The 17,948-nt window shown below is 45.5% G+C and overlaps 1 protein-coding gene across 6 annotated transcripts in view; it reads left to right on the forward strand.

Moving 5' to 3' along the window:
• ABHD6 (abhydrolase domain containing 6, acylglycerol lipase) overlaps nucleotides 1-17,948 on the forward strand; it is a 75,593-nt gene that overhangs the window by 30,047 nt on the left and 27,598 nt on the right. For 4 of the 6 annotated variants that reach the window (XM_073901430.1, XM_025885472.2, XM_025885473.2 and 1 more), the window contains exons 2-3: nucleotides 6,249-6,313; nucleotides 13,191-13,342. In XM_073901430.1, the coding sequence (XP_073757531.1) occupies nucleotides 13,224-13,342 (119 nt within the window). In that variant the 5' untranslated portion in view covers nucleotides 6,249-6,313; nucleotides 13,191-13,223. The remainder of the gene's footprint in view (nucleotides 1-6,248; nucleotides 6,314-13,190; nucleotides 13,343-17,948) is intronic. The other 2 variants (XM_025885475.2, XM_073901431.1) reach the window with 2 other exon arrangements.

Below are 17,948 nucleotides of genomic sequence, written 5' to 3' on the forward strand. Positions count from 1 at the left end.
AGGGCAGCTTTGCTCCCCGGGTGCATTTGGCAACGTCTAGAGACATTTTTGCTTGTCACAACTTAGGGGTGGCATCGAGTGGGTAGGGGCCCCCGGATGCTGCTAAATATCCTACAGTGTATAGGACAGCCCCCCACAACAAAGAACTAGGGAGCCCAGAATGTCTGTTGTGCCACAGTTGAGAAACCCTGATCTAGATGCAATTTTTGCAAACCCAAGTCCTCTCTGACCTTGGATGTAGTTGTCTCTTCAAAGAAGATCAGGATATTCTCCTACACTGGGCCCTCGGAAACCCTGTTGATCATCTTCCACGCTTTCCAAACCCAGAAGCCACGGAGGGGGTCGCTGCCTGTATTTGGATGCATTTGGGGCTGCAACGAGGAAACTGCTGATTCAGGGGGACAGGGCAGCCTGCGAAGGTGTGGGCAGAGGTTCTTACACTGCTGCAGGTTGGGATCCTATTCTTTTTGTTAATTATCTAAAGTAACAGCAGCCTTTGCCTTAGGCTGTTTTCCCGAGGCTATGGCTCTGTGGCTCTTGGCATTGGGTGTTTGCCTTGTGATATACTCAGAACAAGAATTAAGCCTTGTATGTGATAAAATTTGGCAACAGAGCTAGGGGGGCCAGACTCTGGGAGTATAAAGATAGCAACACAGACATGCCCATAGCCTCAAGCGTCTGAGAGCCCCAGGCACGGTGACACTGCAGGGGAGGGAGGGGTGGAGGTGTGGCAGGGCTCCCTCCCTGGGCCTGCAAGGGCCGGTGAGATCTTCCCAGCTGTCCAGAGTGAGCACTTGGTATGCACCAGGCACTGCGTTGAGCAATTTCCATGCACCCTCTCATTTCGTCCTTTTACCAAGGCCCTAAGAGGTAAAGTGACTTTGCCAAGGTCACACAGCAGGTCAGTAACAGAGCAGAGATTTGAACCCGGGTTACAGAACTGCAAAACTGAATCCTCAGAGGAGCATTTACGGACTGGGGCTGTGCTTCATGGCCAAGACTTGTGGAATGAGCTGGAGCTCACCAGGCAGGAGGGAGAAAAGGCATGCGAGGGAGAATACCATGTGTGCCAAAGGCTTGGAGGTGTGAAAGAGTATGACATATCAGGGATTGTGGCTCACTGAAGGAAAGAGGTGGGTGATAGAAGAGGATAATGCTTGAGAGACAGGTGGGTATTATATCCTATCCTCCGGAGCCTTGTAAATCATGCTGAAGGCCACTGTGAGCCACTGGTGGACTGGAGGCAGAGAAGAGCTGTGTGACATTGGACAACTTGCTCAACTTCTCTGGGTCCCAACTGCCCATCTGGAGAAGGCCTCTAAGACTCCGCGCTCTGATGAATGTTCATTTTGTTGGTGACCATCATGAACAAAGTGAAGGAACGGCCTGCGGTGGCCCTAGTGGGCAGCCCTGTTGATTCCTGACCTCCTAGCTTATCATTTGGTATTGACTAAGTGCCCTCCGAGGGTAAGGCACGGTGTGTCCTCAAGTGATGTGGCAGATGCAGAGATGTAGTAAGACTTGTCTTGGAGATTTGCAGCCTAGTGGAGGGTACAGCTGGTGTTCTCACGGGTCCCGTGCTTAAAGGCACAAATCACCAGCACCACGAGAGAGAAGCATCCCTACAAAATATCTGAGGCATGGAGGTTACAAATGGAGGGGGGGACTGCTGAGGGAAGGTACACTGAAGGAGATAACTCCTAGCTCTGCCAGAAAGACTTGTAAGGGAGAATATAGGGGTAGGTCAAGGGTATCCTCCAGGGAGAGAGAGCAGGGGAAATGGAGAGAAATAAAAAGCCAGTTCAGGTACAGTCCCCAGAGGGTCAGACTATCAGCATCTCTGGTGTCTGATTCCCCACAGTTTCCAGGTCACAGAGGGGAAGCAGAAGTCATCATTGCAGGAAGATACTCAGTAATGGTCTTGCCACTTAGAAACTGAGGTCTGACGCCATCCTCCCTCCCTCTGTTTTCAACCCTGTTGTCTAGCCGGGCTCCAGGAGCATCCATGTCTTGGTCATCTGTCTCTCCCAGCTCCTAGGACGTTTTGCAAATAGGTACAGGACAAAGAGTGGAAAATGAAATTGTAACTCTTGTGGGAGAGGCAGGATTTCGTGAAATCAAAGCAAGCGATATTGGAGACTGCTTAAATGACATGTCAAGGCAGTAATAGATGAGGATCTGGCAACGTGAGACCCGATGAAGAGAAGGGGGAAAAATGAATTCAAAAATCAATTCTTTGAAAATCAAAGAATTAAGCCCTTGAGAGATCAATAAGGTATGTTTGTAAAAATAGCACTGTGATAACCAAATGCTAACCAGAAGGATTCATCATACTCTAAGACAGTCCACGTGAGACTTAATTCTTTGTTCTAAGACTTAGCACAGGATTGCTGTTATGACCTCATTTTCATTTTGTTCAATATTTACTCTTGCTTTTTAAAATACATTTGATTTTTTGGGTTTTTTTATTTGGATTAAGTTCTAAACCAAACTGTGTTTTTTTTCTCAACTGTGAACTTTCCCATGTGGCTTCACCGCAGGTCCCTTTTTCAGATGCTAATTCTCCGGGGTCACAGAGATCTCCTCTGGGAGGAGACTCTGCTAGATAGAAGGTGGGGACCAGCTCACAAAGGACCCTGAATGCTGAGCCTCTGCTGGGAGCCAGAAATCTTGTCCTGATAAAAAACCTCCGGGCTCTTACTAACAGAGCTCCCTTCTGTCTAAGGCCGACTTTGTTCCTGCAGTTAGAAAATGCTACCGACCAACTTCACTTCCTTTAGAAATGACAAAACCCTCTTTAATCTCCTTGCTTTTCCTTTTATTGGTGAAGCACAGATTCAGCAATGGGAGACTGTGTTTTGGGTGCTGAGGTTCTATTTTAGGCCCTGTGCCATTGCGTACCCATATAGAGGGCTATTTTAATTCCTTTCAGTCATGTGGAAAATAATCACTTAAGTGATGCTCTTTCTAGCACTTTACCTTTGAGAGGTGACCTCGGCTGATGACAGTGCATGCATCCGCACTAATCCGCAGGCCAAATGCTGGAATCAAAGCCACGTCTGGGCTCCCTGAGAGCCTGAAGACGTTGGGGTCTTCGGAAGTGAAAGGTCAAGTGACTTTGGCGCTTTTTTGATCCAGCAGGAAGATTGGCTTGTATTTCTGGAGGGTTTTCTTGTTTTCAACATGATTTCAAGCAGGCAGTTAGGTCAGACTGTCATCAGCCTAGATCTTGACACCCCCCCACCCCGACCCAGGCTGATATTTTGAAGGTGCTCATCTAGGTCAGGTCACATGTTATGTATTTTATTGCCTTGTTTCTTGGCCAATACAATTTTTTAGAAGACATGCTGCCAGATACATAAGCCACTTACCTTCCAGCTGAGCCCCTGATTCAGCTGCCTGCCCCCCCACCCCACCCCGTGTCCTTTCTCCAGGGAATTGGGTAGGAGGATTATCTGGTTATCTGGTTCTCTAATTCTCTGCCTACAGGACCAGCCTGGCCAAGCTGAGTTTCCTTGCCCACAGAGCTGCCCCAGGTGGTAGAAGCAAAGGAAAGGGGCTATGGGCTTGGCTGGTTCTTAAGCAAGAATCCCCAGGGGGAACCAGTTGCTAGCACTTTGGCACCAAGTGGGACCAAGGTACCTTGGTCTTATCAGTACCTCTCCCAGATTATGCATTTCCAGTTTGTGCACACATATGGTTGCAGAATGGAAATCCTTATCTTCTTAGAGTGCTGGACTTTGACCTTAGAGGACTGAAGTTCAGATCAAACTGACTTAACCTTTGGGTAGTCACACAGGGCAGGAACCCTCCCCGGTCTTTGTTATCTTAGTAGGCGTAGGCGGCCTGGCCTTTTAGCTTGTGTAGAGGGAGAGGGATTTGTAGGCTAGCAGCCTTCACATTTGTAGTTCTTCGCTTATCATGCGAAACAATTAAGGTTTGGTTTTTGCTTGCTCACATGAGCCATTTTAACTAACATAGAGTCCAGGACTGCCAGTTGAACTCTTTGTGATGATGAAAATGAGCTCTATGTCTGCTGCCCAGTCTGGTAGCCACTAGCTACCTGTGGCTCTTGAGCACGTGAAATGTGGCTGGTGCAGCCGAGGTACTGAATTTTACATTTTATTTAATTTCAATCGATTTAAACAGTCACATGTTGCTAGCGGCTACTGTCTTGGACAATGGGGATAGACCATTCTATGTGAGGATTTTATATTTTGTAATTAAATAGAGAAAACCTTATACACGCACATAGTAGCAATGCAAAAGATACAAAAGGGTATCAAGTGACAAGTCTCATTTCTGTCTCTGGTCCCCCTGTTTCCCTTCCCAATGGCAGCCCTGATAACCAGTTTCTTGTGGTTATCTTATGGTCCAGAAACATTTCATACATATAGAACCATATTTCTTTCTCTTTCTCTGTTCCTCCTCTCTTTCTCTCCTCTATTCCTTTAATGCAAGAGGTGTTATTCTACCACTCTCTATTGTTTCTGGGGTTTTGTTTGTTTGTTTTAGAGGCAGGGAGGGGTAGAGGGAGAGAATCTTAAGCAGCTTGTCTCCACACCAGCACCGAGCTCAGAGCCGAAAATCAGAAAGAGTTGGACGCTCAACCGACTGAGCCACCCAAGTGGCCCCGTTCCTTGTTTTTTGAGTTAACAACGATCCTTGGAGGTCATTATTTTATGGCTTACATTTAATTTTATTTGTATTTAATGGCTATACATAATAGTCCTTTATAAAGTTATACCATCATTTACTTAACAGGCCCCCTTAGAAGTGAGCATATGAGTTAATTCCAGTCTTTTGATAAATACTACTGTAACAAATAACTTGCGCAAGCATGATTTCACATGTTAGGTATAAACACACACTCTTAGAAGTGAGATGATCAAGTTGAAGGAATGTATGCTTTACATTGCCTCAGATTTTTACCAGATTGCCATCCATAGATAGAGCTTGTTGATGGGACTAGAAGTTGGTGCCTGTTCCAGCCTCAGCGACAGTCTGTTAGTGAACTTTTTGTTCTTTGCCAGTACAATAAATCACGATTGCCATTACCTTGTAGATTTAATCTGCGTTTCTCTTATTATAAATGAGATTGAGGGTCTTTTTATATATTCAGGAGTCATTTCCTTTCTGGTAAATTGGCTACTCAGATCATTTGCCCATTATTCTATTGGATTTCGTTGTGGTTTTAATTGATTTGTAGGAACCTTTTATACATTCGGGAAATTAGTCTGTTTCCTCTGATTTATATTGACAGATCTTAATCTTGTTCATGGTCTCTCTTTCCCTGTGGACATTTGAAAATATTTTATGCGGTGAATGTATTAATCTTTTTGTTATGGCCTCTGCGTCTTGTATCTGACTTAGACCTTCCCCATGGAGGTATTTTCAAACAGGTCTCATGTTTTCTTCTAGAACCTCCATGGTCCCACGGTTCCTCACTGACTCCTCTGAAATAGTTCAGGGGTTTTGTGGATTTTACCTTCCCTCGCCTGGCTCCTCATTCTCCCGCCGTGGTGCCTTTGCCAGTGGCTTTCTGTCCAGCCCTGGGCTTGAGCTGTGGGGTGCCCTCTCACTAGCCACTCGGGGAGAAACAGGATCCTCATTTGTCCACTGGTTGCCACCTTCTTCTCATTCCCTTATCTCTTTTTAAAATTTTTTAAAAAAACTTTTAAGTAATCTCTACACCCAACATGGGGCTCAAACTCACAACCCTGAGATCAAGAGTTGTGTGCTCTACCGACTGAGCCAGCCAGGCGCCCCTTCTCATTCCTTTCTGAGTACAACTTTGAGGTAAACCCTAATCCCAAATGGAGAGGGTGAGATTCAATCTTTAGGTGGGGGTCTTAGTTACATTTGTAGGTCCCAGAGTCCCCTTTTGCCTCAGTATGCCTGATAACCCCTACCCCCCTGGTTGCCTTTCACCCCACGGCAGCCCAGGAATCACCAGGTCACTCCCTGTTTTGTCCTCTCACTGCAGATCTCTTCTATGACCTTCTGCATGCCTTCCTAGGCCCGGCTCATTACCTGACATACCCTTTCCTTTGTGCGGGTTGCTTAATTGGGATGGGTGACTTGAACAAGAGGTGGCTATAAAGCCGCAGGATATTTGTACTCTTGCCTGTGCCGAGGAGGAGAGCGCTCCGCCTCCAGCAAAGGCAACAGTTTTGTGGCTGTTGGCACTTCATTCATATTCTCTAATATGATTTAATGCTTTGTCATTTTCTTTCTTGTGATTCCAGAATCTCATTCTCAGCTTCTGCCAGAGCCAGTAGCAGTTGGGAAAGAAGGCTGTGTTCTTTGAAGAGTGAGTATGGATTTTTAACACTGTTGATTACAAAAAAAAAAAAAAAGCAGCCCTCAATGAGCTTGGGGCTCCTCTGTAAGCTTCCCCCAAACCCCTCTCCGGGCCAACTTGTGGTGGGTGATTTCTCTGGTTCAGTTGGTTTGGTGGGGAAGGGTGTGGGCACCTGAAAGTCACCTACACGCCCCAAAGCCCCCTATGGACAGTTCTCAAAGCCTGTGCCAGGAGAAAGGCTCTGAGTTTGAAGGGAGTCTTTCGGAAGATCTGAGCCTCTGGGAAGGAAACAGGATGCTTTCCTGGTGAGTGTGGTGCTTGAATTAGCCCCAAAGGCGGAGAGGAGTTCATCTAGCAGCCAGGACATGGTTGTGCTCCACACGAAGGGAACAGCCTGAGGAAAGACAGAGCGTGAGGCTGTGCAGGGCGGCATGGGGACGGGATTTGGTCATTCGGGGTGCAGGCAGCGATGTGGGAGTTGGTCCAGGAAGCTGGGTTGGGATTGTATTGAATGGTTCGAGTTCACATTCGACCAGGGCAGCCTAATGTATGGGTGGGAGTTGTGAAGATTCCCCTGGCAACTAGTGTTAGGGCTGAGACAGAAGGGGAGCAAGAAGAAATGAGGACCTGGACCCAGCGTGGTGGCTGAGGTAGCTGTGGTCTGACTCACACTTGCTGGGAATTTGTCTTCCTTCCCGACAGTCCTAGGATGTGTTGGACATCAGCCTCAGGAATTGGTGGCAAGAGGCTTTCAGGGGTATAAACCCCCTAAAACTATGCTCCTCTTCCTGTGTGGCCCTGCCATGCACTTAAAATGTGACATGTGACTGAAGCACTGAACTCTGAATTTTATTTAATTAAATTTAAATAGTCATGTATTGAACAGCCTCGTTTGTCTAGACTCACACAAGTTGGCTCCAGTGCTGGTGCCTCTCTTGCAGAACAGGAGTGGGAAGAGTGAAAGGTATATCGGCCTCGGGGAGCTAGACTGATGGGGAGACTGTCGGCAGAAATGAACGAGAAGGGGGAGAGATGTGTCTGGGACATGGTAAGACTGTTGAGTCATGCAGGTGGTCAGGCAGGCTTTTTAGAAATATCTGGAAGGGGGTTGTGGCCAGGCACGTTGAGTTCTGAATTTCCTGAAGGAGGGAATGGTGGAGGATGTAGGGATGGAGAGCTTTCCAAGGAAGACTGTGAGGAGAGCATGCTAGGAAGCTCAGGAGAGAGAGGAGAGCATCATGGGAGTATCAATGAGGAGAGAGAGGATAGCATCTCAGGATCCAGGTCACGTGTGCTCATTTCAACAGCCGGGCCGTCAGGGGCACTTGGCTGGCTCAGTCAGTAGAGTGTGTAACTCTTGATCTCAGGGTCATAGTTGAAGCCCCACATTGGACATGGAGCCTACTTTAAAAAAAAAATTAATTAATCACCAACAGGGCTGTCAGAGCTGCAAAGCACAGAGGAGGAAAGGGCTCAACCAGACTGAGGTGAGGACAGTAAGACAAGAGTTGGGCACCTCGCAGCAGTAATCCTTGGGGCCATGCCACACTTTCAGTGATGACTGAGCAAGCTTAACTGCTTATTTGGAAATTTCAGTGTGATTTTCTTCCATGATGGAGATGATAAGAAGTTAGAACTGCACATTTCTTGAGGTGCCTGGCTGACTCAGTCAGAAGAGCATTTGACTGTTGATTGTGTGGTCGTGAGTTCGAGCCCCACGTTGGGTGTAGAGATTACGAATTAAAAAAAAAAAGAACTTCCCATTTCTTGAATTATTATCTCATCAAGTCCTGGGGCTTCCACATACGAGAATCTTACCATCTTTGTATTTTTTCCAGCTGTTAATCATTAGTGATAGTTTTGAGGGATTGGTTTATCTTGACAAGAACCTAGTTTCAAAAAGCAGTGTTGGGTGGGTGCAACAATATTTATAATATTTAAGGGCTTGGATATTATACTCAGATTTTAGGAACCTAGCGTTTTCCTTGTGGAAAACACTGTAGGAAGAATTTTCGGCATCCAGTAGTTACTCCATAGATGGAGGTTGTGACTCTTACGTCTTTGGCTGTGGTGGTGGTGGTCCTGGTTATTATCGTTGCTACCATTGTTATAGTAATCATTATTTTGAAGAGACCAGGACTTAAGTCTGTCAGATATGATGGTATATGGGTAAGATATCTAGGGAAAGGCAAGATTCTTTGAAAATGTTTCACATTCTATTTTTTCTTAGAATTTTGAATTATACCCTAAGATGAAGGTACTGGAACTCAGGATTCCCAGTTTTCCAAAATCAGTGAGTACATGGAAAGACCATCGTGATGCATTATGCCTTATTCCCCTCCCCCCCCAGACTAGGGACTTGGAGATGCCATGTGTATGTGGATCCACTGGTGTATCCTCTATCCAATTAGTCTTCACCCCTGTATTCAGAGATAATGGCCCCAAATGCACAGCTTGGACACTAACGGGAGGAGGCTGGGTGGCAGGCTCCAATCTGGGATGTGAGAGTGTGTTACTCTCCCTGGTGTCCCAACAGCCAGCTCTGTTCTTCCTAAAGTAGCTTCTCTTCACATTGCGCCATGAGGCCACGGAGATCATTGTCCTTAACCCTGGGATGCCTCGCTTTTACTCAGCAGATACGTAAAACGAGTGCATTTTTTCCCCCTCTTTTTCAATCTTCTTCAATAATTCGGGCAATATGCCTTATCAAGCCACAGATATTTGCCTGGTACTGTTTTAGGTTCTGGGAACATGCAACAAGGAATAAGATTCTTGAGGAGGGCAAACCAGATCCTCCTCTTTAATTGCCTGGCATCATTTCAGAAACATTTTAAGTCTTCAGAGTAGGAAAAGACCAAAGAGGTGATTTGGATGAATGTTCTTATTTAATGGGTTGAGGAAACCAAGCCCTTGCAGCTGGTGTGTGGAAGAGCCTGGTAGGAGAGAACCAGCTGGAATGTTCCACCTTCAGCCGGGTTGGGGCCCGGCCCTTACTCATGTGGATCCACCCCAGGGGCAGCCGTTGGTGTTTCACAATTACGATTTTTGCAAGACCGATATTTCGCCTAGTTCGCATTGTTCTTGAAATTGACTCCTTTAACTTAATTTTAAAAATTAATTTGCATCCCTACTATAAATTGGAAATCTCTCTCTACGTGCTAGACGGGATGCTGCTCCATTCATGAATGGCTTAATAAAGACAATTAGATCTTCAAAAAAGAAAGGAAGGAAGGAAGAAACTGTAAAATCAACACAAAGAAACCATGTTATTAAGTAGCTAGGGACTGTTGCTCGCGGGAGGGGAAGGCTTAGAGAGGTATCTAATAACACCGTACTGAGAGTTCCGTTGACCGAGGCAGAGCGGACAAAGAATGGGAAGCCGACTTCTCAGTATGGGTGTCAGTGTGATGTTACCCGGTTAGTGCTGTGGAGCCCTGAGCATTATTTAGTATCCTCCGGCTCCCTAATGTCATCTTGCAGGGCATCAGCTCTTTGGGCCCCATCCTTTGGCCAACTCCTTTTTCCACCCTATAGTTGATTTTCCATCATTGGTGGCTCCAGGTTCACAAGGGTTCCATTTTCCTGTCTCCAACCTCTCCTCTGGGTACATAGAGTATCTATAAACAGACCTCAGCAGGGTAGGAGAGCTGCCTTTTTAAAGGAAAGCTGGGGCAACTCCTTTTTCACATGAAGGATTATGGGACGCCTGGGTGGCTTAGTCGGTTAAGCGTCTGCCTTCGGCTCGGGTCATGATCCCACGGTCCTGGGATCGAGTCCTGCATTGGGCTCCCTGCTCAGCGGGGAGCCTGCTTCTTCCTCTACCTGCTGCTTCCCCTGTTTGTGCTCTCTCTCTCTGACAAATAAATAAATAAATAAATAAATAAATAAATAAATAAAATCTTTAAATAAATAAAATGAAGGATGATGCAGAGGTAGGGATAGTCACCTACTGCTTATGCATACAGAAAACTCGGGGCGCCTGGCTGGCTCAGTGAGCAGACCATGCACCTCTTGATCTCGAGGTTCTGAGTTTGAGCCCCATGTTGGATGTAGAGAATACTTAAAAATAAAATCTTTTAAGCATTTTTTTTTAAGATTTTATTTATTTTTTGACAGAGAGAGAGAAAGAGCAAGAGAGGGAACACAAGCAGGGGGAGTGGGAGAGGGAGAAGCAGACTTCCCGCCGAGCAGGGAGCCCGATGCGGGGCTCGATCCCAGGACCCTGGGATCATGACCTGAGCCGAAGGCAGATGCTTAACGACTGAGCCACCCAGGCGCCCCTTAAAAATAAAATCTTAAAGAAGAAAGCGTTAGTTTCTTCGTCCAGGGCCGGTCTTCATTTGACCCGGTCAGGGAAAGTACGCAGGCTTCTCTGTCATACGTCCCAGCCTTGCTAAATCAATCATGCTGTGCGAAAGCTCCTCATTGAAGACTTCATTCTGCAATGAAACAGAGGGTGGCTCCAGATGAAACCTTCCCCCAGACTGGTTGGGACATCCATAGCAGGTGTTGACAAAGCCGTTAAATCTCTTTTTGAGGATTATACCTTCACCTTGGGGCCACTGTCTCCAGTGTCAGGGCCTGTGATGTCATGGCCTGTGATGTCCTGGCCTTAGGCATAAAATGCTCTAGTTCCTCATCCAAAGGAGCATCATGTAATTAACTTCCTGCAGCTCAGACATCGGAATTTATGGTAACCCTCAGCAGTTTTTAAGGACTTTGTGTAATGTGGGACAGTCCTCTTGAAGCTGACAGGTCCTGTTCTTGTCGACTCTTTTGTGACCCACAGTGTTCAAACAGATTTGTAAAGTTCTCTTCACTCCAAAAGTAATTTGCTTACCCCTTGACCCTGCGGCCGGTGACTCCTCCAGGGAGTTTTGTAATTACTGAAAGAAAAAGCCCTCTTACAACATCATTGGGAATAGTCGGGGTTGTCCGTAAAACAAAGAAGATTGAGCCCATTTTGTAACTTTGCTTTTTGTCCTGAGCTCTTCTTGGCACTGAGAAAGAACACAGACTACTGGCCGTACCAGCAAGGAGCTTTCTAGAAGGTGAAATAGGCCAGTGACTTAAGTGCGCTGGAACATGTTTATGGTGACTGAGATATTGAGAGGACAGTTAAATCAGAAGCACACACAGTGCTTCTGCCCCTGAGAAGACTTTCATTCCTAGATTCAACAGTGTTCCCAGATAGAGTGTGTGTGACCCACCTATACGTGCATCTGTATCCCCCTGCCCCCCACCAAGGCTGTGAGGGGCTTGTTCACCAACCCCTTTGTAGGGGACAAAACATGTAAATGTGAGAAACTGATATTGCAATATATGTTAACTAACAAAATTTAAATTTAAAAAATTGTAAATGCAAATGTCCTATCTTCATGGAGAAATTAGGAATGACAACGAGTGTGAGTATTTAACAGCAAAGAGCTTACAAAGCTTGAAAAAAGGCCATTTGGGAAAAAAAAATTTAGAGAAAGTAGAGCTTGGTGCAAAGGGAGTGGGTCTAAGCAGAAACCTGTTTTGTAATCACGACTCTTCCGACTGAGTAACCTTGGGCAAGTTACTTAACCTCTCTGTGCCTTAGTTTTCTCAGCCTGTGGGACAGCATAAAACAGCCACCTTGTCTGTTGGACAGGACTCTGGTGTGCTATACCAAGCATTGATCACTTACAGCCTGCCGGCCAAATTCAGCCTGCAGCCTGTTTCTAATAAAGTCTTATTGGAATATGGTCACTTCCATCTATTACATGCTGGGTGTGACTGCTTTCTCAGTGCAGTGACAGATCGAGTAGTTGTGACAGACCCTATAGGGCGCCCAATGCCAAGATATTTATCATCTGGCCGCTGTGTTCAGTGACATCAGTGAGGTCATACTGTCACCATCATGAATTCATTATAAAATTGAAGTATGTATCAGTTGACAGAGGTATTATGGGAGAGATCTCTTCATTTCACAAGAAATATAAGGAAGGGCAGGATTTGCTGGGTATTAATGCATTTTCTGGAAGAAGTCTTTGTTTTGTTTGGTGAAATGTTGGTTTGTTCTTAGGCATCTGGGAATCTTCAGGTTGCAAAGCACCCCACCCCCACCCCCCGCTGCACAGGTCCTTGCAGGACTTATTTTCTTGATTAGAGAGGATGATGGGACTTGGAATATTTCTCATTCCATGAGAAAATGAACCGTGTTGTGAGCGCCTATGACAGGACAGAGTGGAGGCTATACTGATTCAACTGAGATCATGGCCTGAGCCGAAATCAAGAGTCAGATGCCCAACCAACTGAGCCACCCAGGCGCCCCTGTCCTCTCTAACTTTTAATTTTTAAAAATTGCAAACTTACAAAAAAATTGGAAGAATACTTACTACTACCTTGTAACCTTCACCTGGATTCACCAGTGGTTAACGTTAATCATACTCGTTTTAATGTTCTCTCTTCTCCCCTCCTTGCCACATCTTTCCCCTCAATTTTTAAAAGTGAGCGGCAGAAACAAACACTGAGTAGCAGATATCACTATTCTTCACTGCTTAATGCTTCAGCAGACATCTCCTGGGAGGAAAGATATCCTCCTACATACAAATGTAACCACAATTTCATCCCTGCCCGCCCCCGCTCAAGAATTATGTCTCTGATCCAGTAATATCATCTCATATCTGGTCCTTACTCAGATTTCCCCATTGGCTTTAACAGTGTCCTTTATAGCTCAAAAAAATTCCAGGATCCTCTCAGGGATTCTTTGTTGTAGTTAGTTGTGCCAATTTAGATTTTTTAAGCACTTCTCCACCTTTATTCCCTCCTGACCTTTACTCTCATTCTGGGTCCTTCTGTCTCCCACTTTGCTTCTCCGCCTCTTCTCTTGAGACAGAGTTTCAGTGTTTACTCTCTTCAGCCCTGCAGGTGTCGGCCAGTCTTAAAGAGCAGGATGGATCTTGACGTGGTTAACATGTTTGTGATCGCGGGCGGGACACTGGCCATCCCAATCCTGGCATTTGTAGCCTCGTTTCTCCTGTGGCCTTCAGCGCTGATAAAAATCTATTACTGGTAAGTTAATTTTATACTTGAAGTATTCAGGAGTATCATAATAGCAGTGTTGTCTTCTCTGCTTGTCCTTTTGGTGGCGGTTTTTCAACATTTTATCGTGAAATATTTCAAACATACAGAAAAGTTGAAAGACATCCTGTCTTGAGTCTGGGGAGTGTTCTTGAAGAATTGGTGGTCGCTCCTCACTGGGTAAATTTCTTTCTGGTTTCTGATCGCATCTTTGCCTGGGAGGCCACCCTCACTCCCAGAGTCACTGGTTCTGTCTTCAGGCAAGGATTGTGCATGGTTACGGGAGCTCCTTTGGTATTTTCTTGGTGGTTGAATTCTGACCCGGTGACGTCCTGACAGGAGCGGTGATGTGCACTGAAAAATGAACTGGAAAGACCAGGGCCAAGGAGATGGCATGGGTGGGACAGAATGGGTTTTAGATTTGTTCTAAACGTGTTCATTAGTAAAGTGACAGAAAGAAAAAGAAGTTTCCAAAATTGTTATTCTTGTACCATCTTTATGAGTCTTGCTGTATCTGTAGAATAACTCTACTTTCCTTTTGTATTTTCTTTAGAGTAAGTCACTCTTTTTACCTTAAATCGATTTAAGAGTGATATAAATATTACTACCTTAAGCAGAAAATTTGTTTGCTGTACTTGCCGTAAATAGTAAATTAATACTAAAAAGTAAAAATGACCACAATGCCATTCAGCGGTGTTCTTAAATTCTAGTTTACCAAAGACTCTGTGTCTCCTTTCTCTTTGTTACAAAGTCCAGAGAGGTGTGAAAGAGGTAGCAGCCCCGAACAGAGCCTTCCTCATGTGTGGAATCAGAAGATTAACAGTTGAAAGGAGATTAGCTTTCTCACGATGTGCTTCAGTGACTTCATGCCATGGTCCATTTCCCAAATAAAATCACCCCTCATGCCCCACGGGGTGTGTCCCCTGGTGAAGGCAATCCCAAAATAGCCCTGGTTCCTCTCTGTGCCCCAGGGAGAAGGGAAGCACGTTGAGATTTAACCGGGACTCTGGCAGTTAGAACCGCCTTCTCTGCACGGAGGAAAGAACGCAGAGAGGTTGCATTCAGCTCGTGCCCTTTATCTGCTCTCCTTTCTGGCTCCCTTTTGTTTCATTAGAGTGTGGAATTTTCCACCTGCCAGCCAGGCTCTGCTCCTTGAAAAGAAGCTAATTGAACAGAAGGGAGCTTTTCATCCTCGCTCTCCCGCTCCCTCTTAGAGGGGGGTGGCGGTGGTGACCCTTTCAGAGGGTCACCCAGGACCCACCTCTGCGTCGACCACCTGAGATTCTGGCTGCGTCACTGGCAGCACTGGAAGCCGGAGAGCTTGGGGGCTAAGGCCCCCGTGTGGCCCCTGCCATGGAGAGCCCAGAGTCGTGGGACCCTCGTGGCTCGGCAGAGGCACCATGGCTCTCCACACACGAAAGCCATCTTTCTTAACTCCAGTCAAGGCAGAGAATGCAGTTCGGTGATGGGGCCTGTCACCATGGATATGGCTGCAGACAGAGGTGTGATTATATAAAGGCCGATTCCACCCACCACATGCGGAAACCGGCCTCCATGCTGCGTAATCCCTTCCACCCCCAGCTTCCTTGGGCTGTCAAGGAGAAGGCTTTCAGGGTCCAGAGTGTCAGAATAATTTTGACATTTGAGCTTTGAAAAGAAAAATAACCTCATAGCAAATAATTCACCTTTTTATTGAGTTAAAATTCACCGTTTTAAAGTGTATATTTCAGTAGTTTTAGTATATTCATGGTGTTGGAGCGCCTGGCTGGCTCAGTCAGAAGAACATGTGACTCTTGATCTCGGGATTGTGAGTTCAAGCCCCAAGTTGAGTGTAGAGATTACTAAAAATGAAAACAATGAATTGTGGATCACTACACCAAAAACTAATGATGTATTGTATGGTGACTAACAACGTAATAAAATAAAATTTTAAAAAGATTACTAAAAAAAAGTAAAAATAAAAACTTAAAAAAAACACACACGCACGCACACGCACATGCACACACACGAGTGTTGTGCAGCCATTCCCACTATCTAATTCCAAAACATTTCCATCTTCCCAAAAGGAACCCCCGTACCCGTTTGCAGTCACTCACAGTTTCCCTGTCCCTTCATCGCCTGGCAACTTTAACTACATCTTCTTTCTCTTTGGATTTGCCTATTTTGGCCATTTCATATAAATGAGATCATACAATCCGTGGCATTTGATGTGTGATTTCTTTGACTTAGCATGTTTTCAAGGTGCATCCATGCTGTAGCGCGTGTCAGTATTTCATTATTATGGCTGAATTCTAGTCCATTGTGTGGTTATACAACATACTGTGTATGTATGTATTTATTTTTCTAAAGATTGTATTTATTTATTTGACAGAGAGAGACAGAGCGAGAGCGGGAACACGAGCAGGGGGAGTGGCAGAGGGAGAAGCAGGCTTCCCCGCCGAGCAGGGAGCCCCATGCAGGGCTCGATCCCAGGACCCTGGGATCATGACCTGAGCCGAAGGCAGACGCTTAACCGACTGAGCCACCCAGGCGCCCCCATACTATGTATTTAAAAGGACATTTGTATTGTTTCCACTTTTTGCCTGTTGTGAATAATGCCACGAACATAGCAAATAATTCACTTTTATTAACAAATAATACCACTAAAACCCTGTGAGGTCCCACAGAGCAGAGCATTCAGTCCCTTATTTAAATGACAGTATAGGGATGCCTGGGTGGCTCAGTGGGTTGAGCATCTGCCTTCGGCTCAGGTCATGATCTCAAGATCCTGGGATCCAGCCCCTGCTCAATGGGGAGTCTGCTTCTCCCTCTTACTCTCCCTATGTGCACTCTCGCTCACTCTCCCTCTTATTCTTTATAAATAAATAAAATCTTAAAAAAAAAATAAATGACCATATAGATGCATGTGATCTTAAAGCCTGCTCATGCCTGTCACTCTGCTCAGAGCTGTAGCCAGAGGACAAACACAGTGTTCTTGATTTTATGAACTCAGGCACACAAGCCAAGAAGAAACCCAGCTGGTTGGAGAGAATGTAAATCCTAGAAAACCTTTCGGTTCATGCCAGGTCGAATTGAGGTATGAGGGGTTGTGGTTATGGTACTAGAACCCATGATGCCATTGCGGAGGGCTGTCGGAAATCTTGTGATGTCCTCCTCCTCCCGCCCCCTTCAAAAGGCACAGCCTGTTTCCCTCATGTCCCTCACTGCAAGTGACATTTACCCAGTGAGGGTCCTGGGATGAGTCACTTATGTCCCTTAACCACAGCTATTCCTCTAAACACCTTTATTTACTCAACTACCCATAATGATCACCATTGGGTTCACTCTGCAGAGCTAGGTGGGGCAGGTTAATTTTCAGGGTTGCTGTGTGAACAGCAATAGACAGTAGAGCTAGCTGGGCTGGGCATTGCGAACACCCCAAGCTGCTCGCCGCATGCCCAGAAGGGTGTGCTATAATCATCACAGCAGGCTCTCTCCTGGACATCTCTCTGGGATCTTCTGAGCCTGTTCTGAGGGAAGAGGAACAGGTGTCCCCAGTAGACCATGGTCCCTGGAGCATGGCCAGCCTCTCTCCACAGCAATGTGGACCATGGTTGCCCCTGTAGGAGGCACCAAACGCTTTGCTGTGAGTCAACAGAGAACCACAATTGGAGGTGCTGGGGCCACTGTGGGTGACATCAAAGGCAGCTCACAGGATGAAAGAGACTGGGGTTTTTAAAGATTTTTATTTTCCCTGAAGAAACTCAGTTGTGACCTAAAGGTAAGAAATCATAAATATAAGAGAAAAAAATGGACAAGAATTGAAAAAGAAAATTAGCATTGTTTGCAGATGATTATGTTCATAGAAAGTCCAAAGGAATCTATAGAAAGTTTTTTGGAATTAATAAGTGACTTTGGCAAGATTGTTAAATACAAGATAAGTAAACAAAAATCAGTTATATTCTTACATGACAGCGACAAAAAATAGAAAACGAAAAAAATTAATGATACTGTTTACTGTTGTATCAACAAATACAGAATACCTAAGAATAAATCTAAAGAACAGTATGGAAGTCCTCTGGACAGAAAACTATGAAGTGTTAGAGAAATTTTGAAAGACCTAAAGTAGTGGAGTTACAGACAATATTTGTGAGTTGGAAGACTTTCTTATCACTGGGATGTCAGATTTCCCTAAAATGATACATAGTTCAATGTACACTCATTTAAAATCCCAGCAGGTTTGTTTTTTTAAAGATTTTATTCATTTATTTGAGAGAGAGAGAGAGAACGCGCCCAAGTGGGGGGGATGGGCAGAGGGAAAGAGAGAAGCAGGCTCCCCGCTGAGCAGGGAGCCCCATGCGGGGCTCGATCCCAGGACCCCGGGATCATGACCTGAGCCAAAGGCAGATGCTTAACCCACTGAGCCACCCAGGCGCCCCCCCCAGCCAGTTTTTTTTTAATGGAATTTAATAAACTGCTTTTTAAATTTATAAAGAAAAGCAAAGAGCCAGTTAAGCAAGACAGTTTTGAAGAGGAACAATGCGAGATGATTTACATGACCAGCTGTCAAACCTAATTATAAAGCAGCAGTAAATCAAGGCAGTATAAAATTGGCACA

Source organism: Callorhinus ursinus, unplaced genomic scaffold, assembly GCF_003265705.2.
Source record: "Callorhinus ursinus isolate GAN/ISIS: 27379988/994484 unplaced genomic scaffold, GSC_fseal_2.0 scaffold15, whole genome shotgun sequence".
NCBI classification, from domain to species: domain Eukaryota; kingdom Metazoa; phylum Chordata; class Mammalia; order Carnivora; family Otariidae; genus Callorhinus; species Callorhinus ursinus.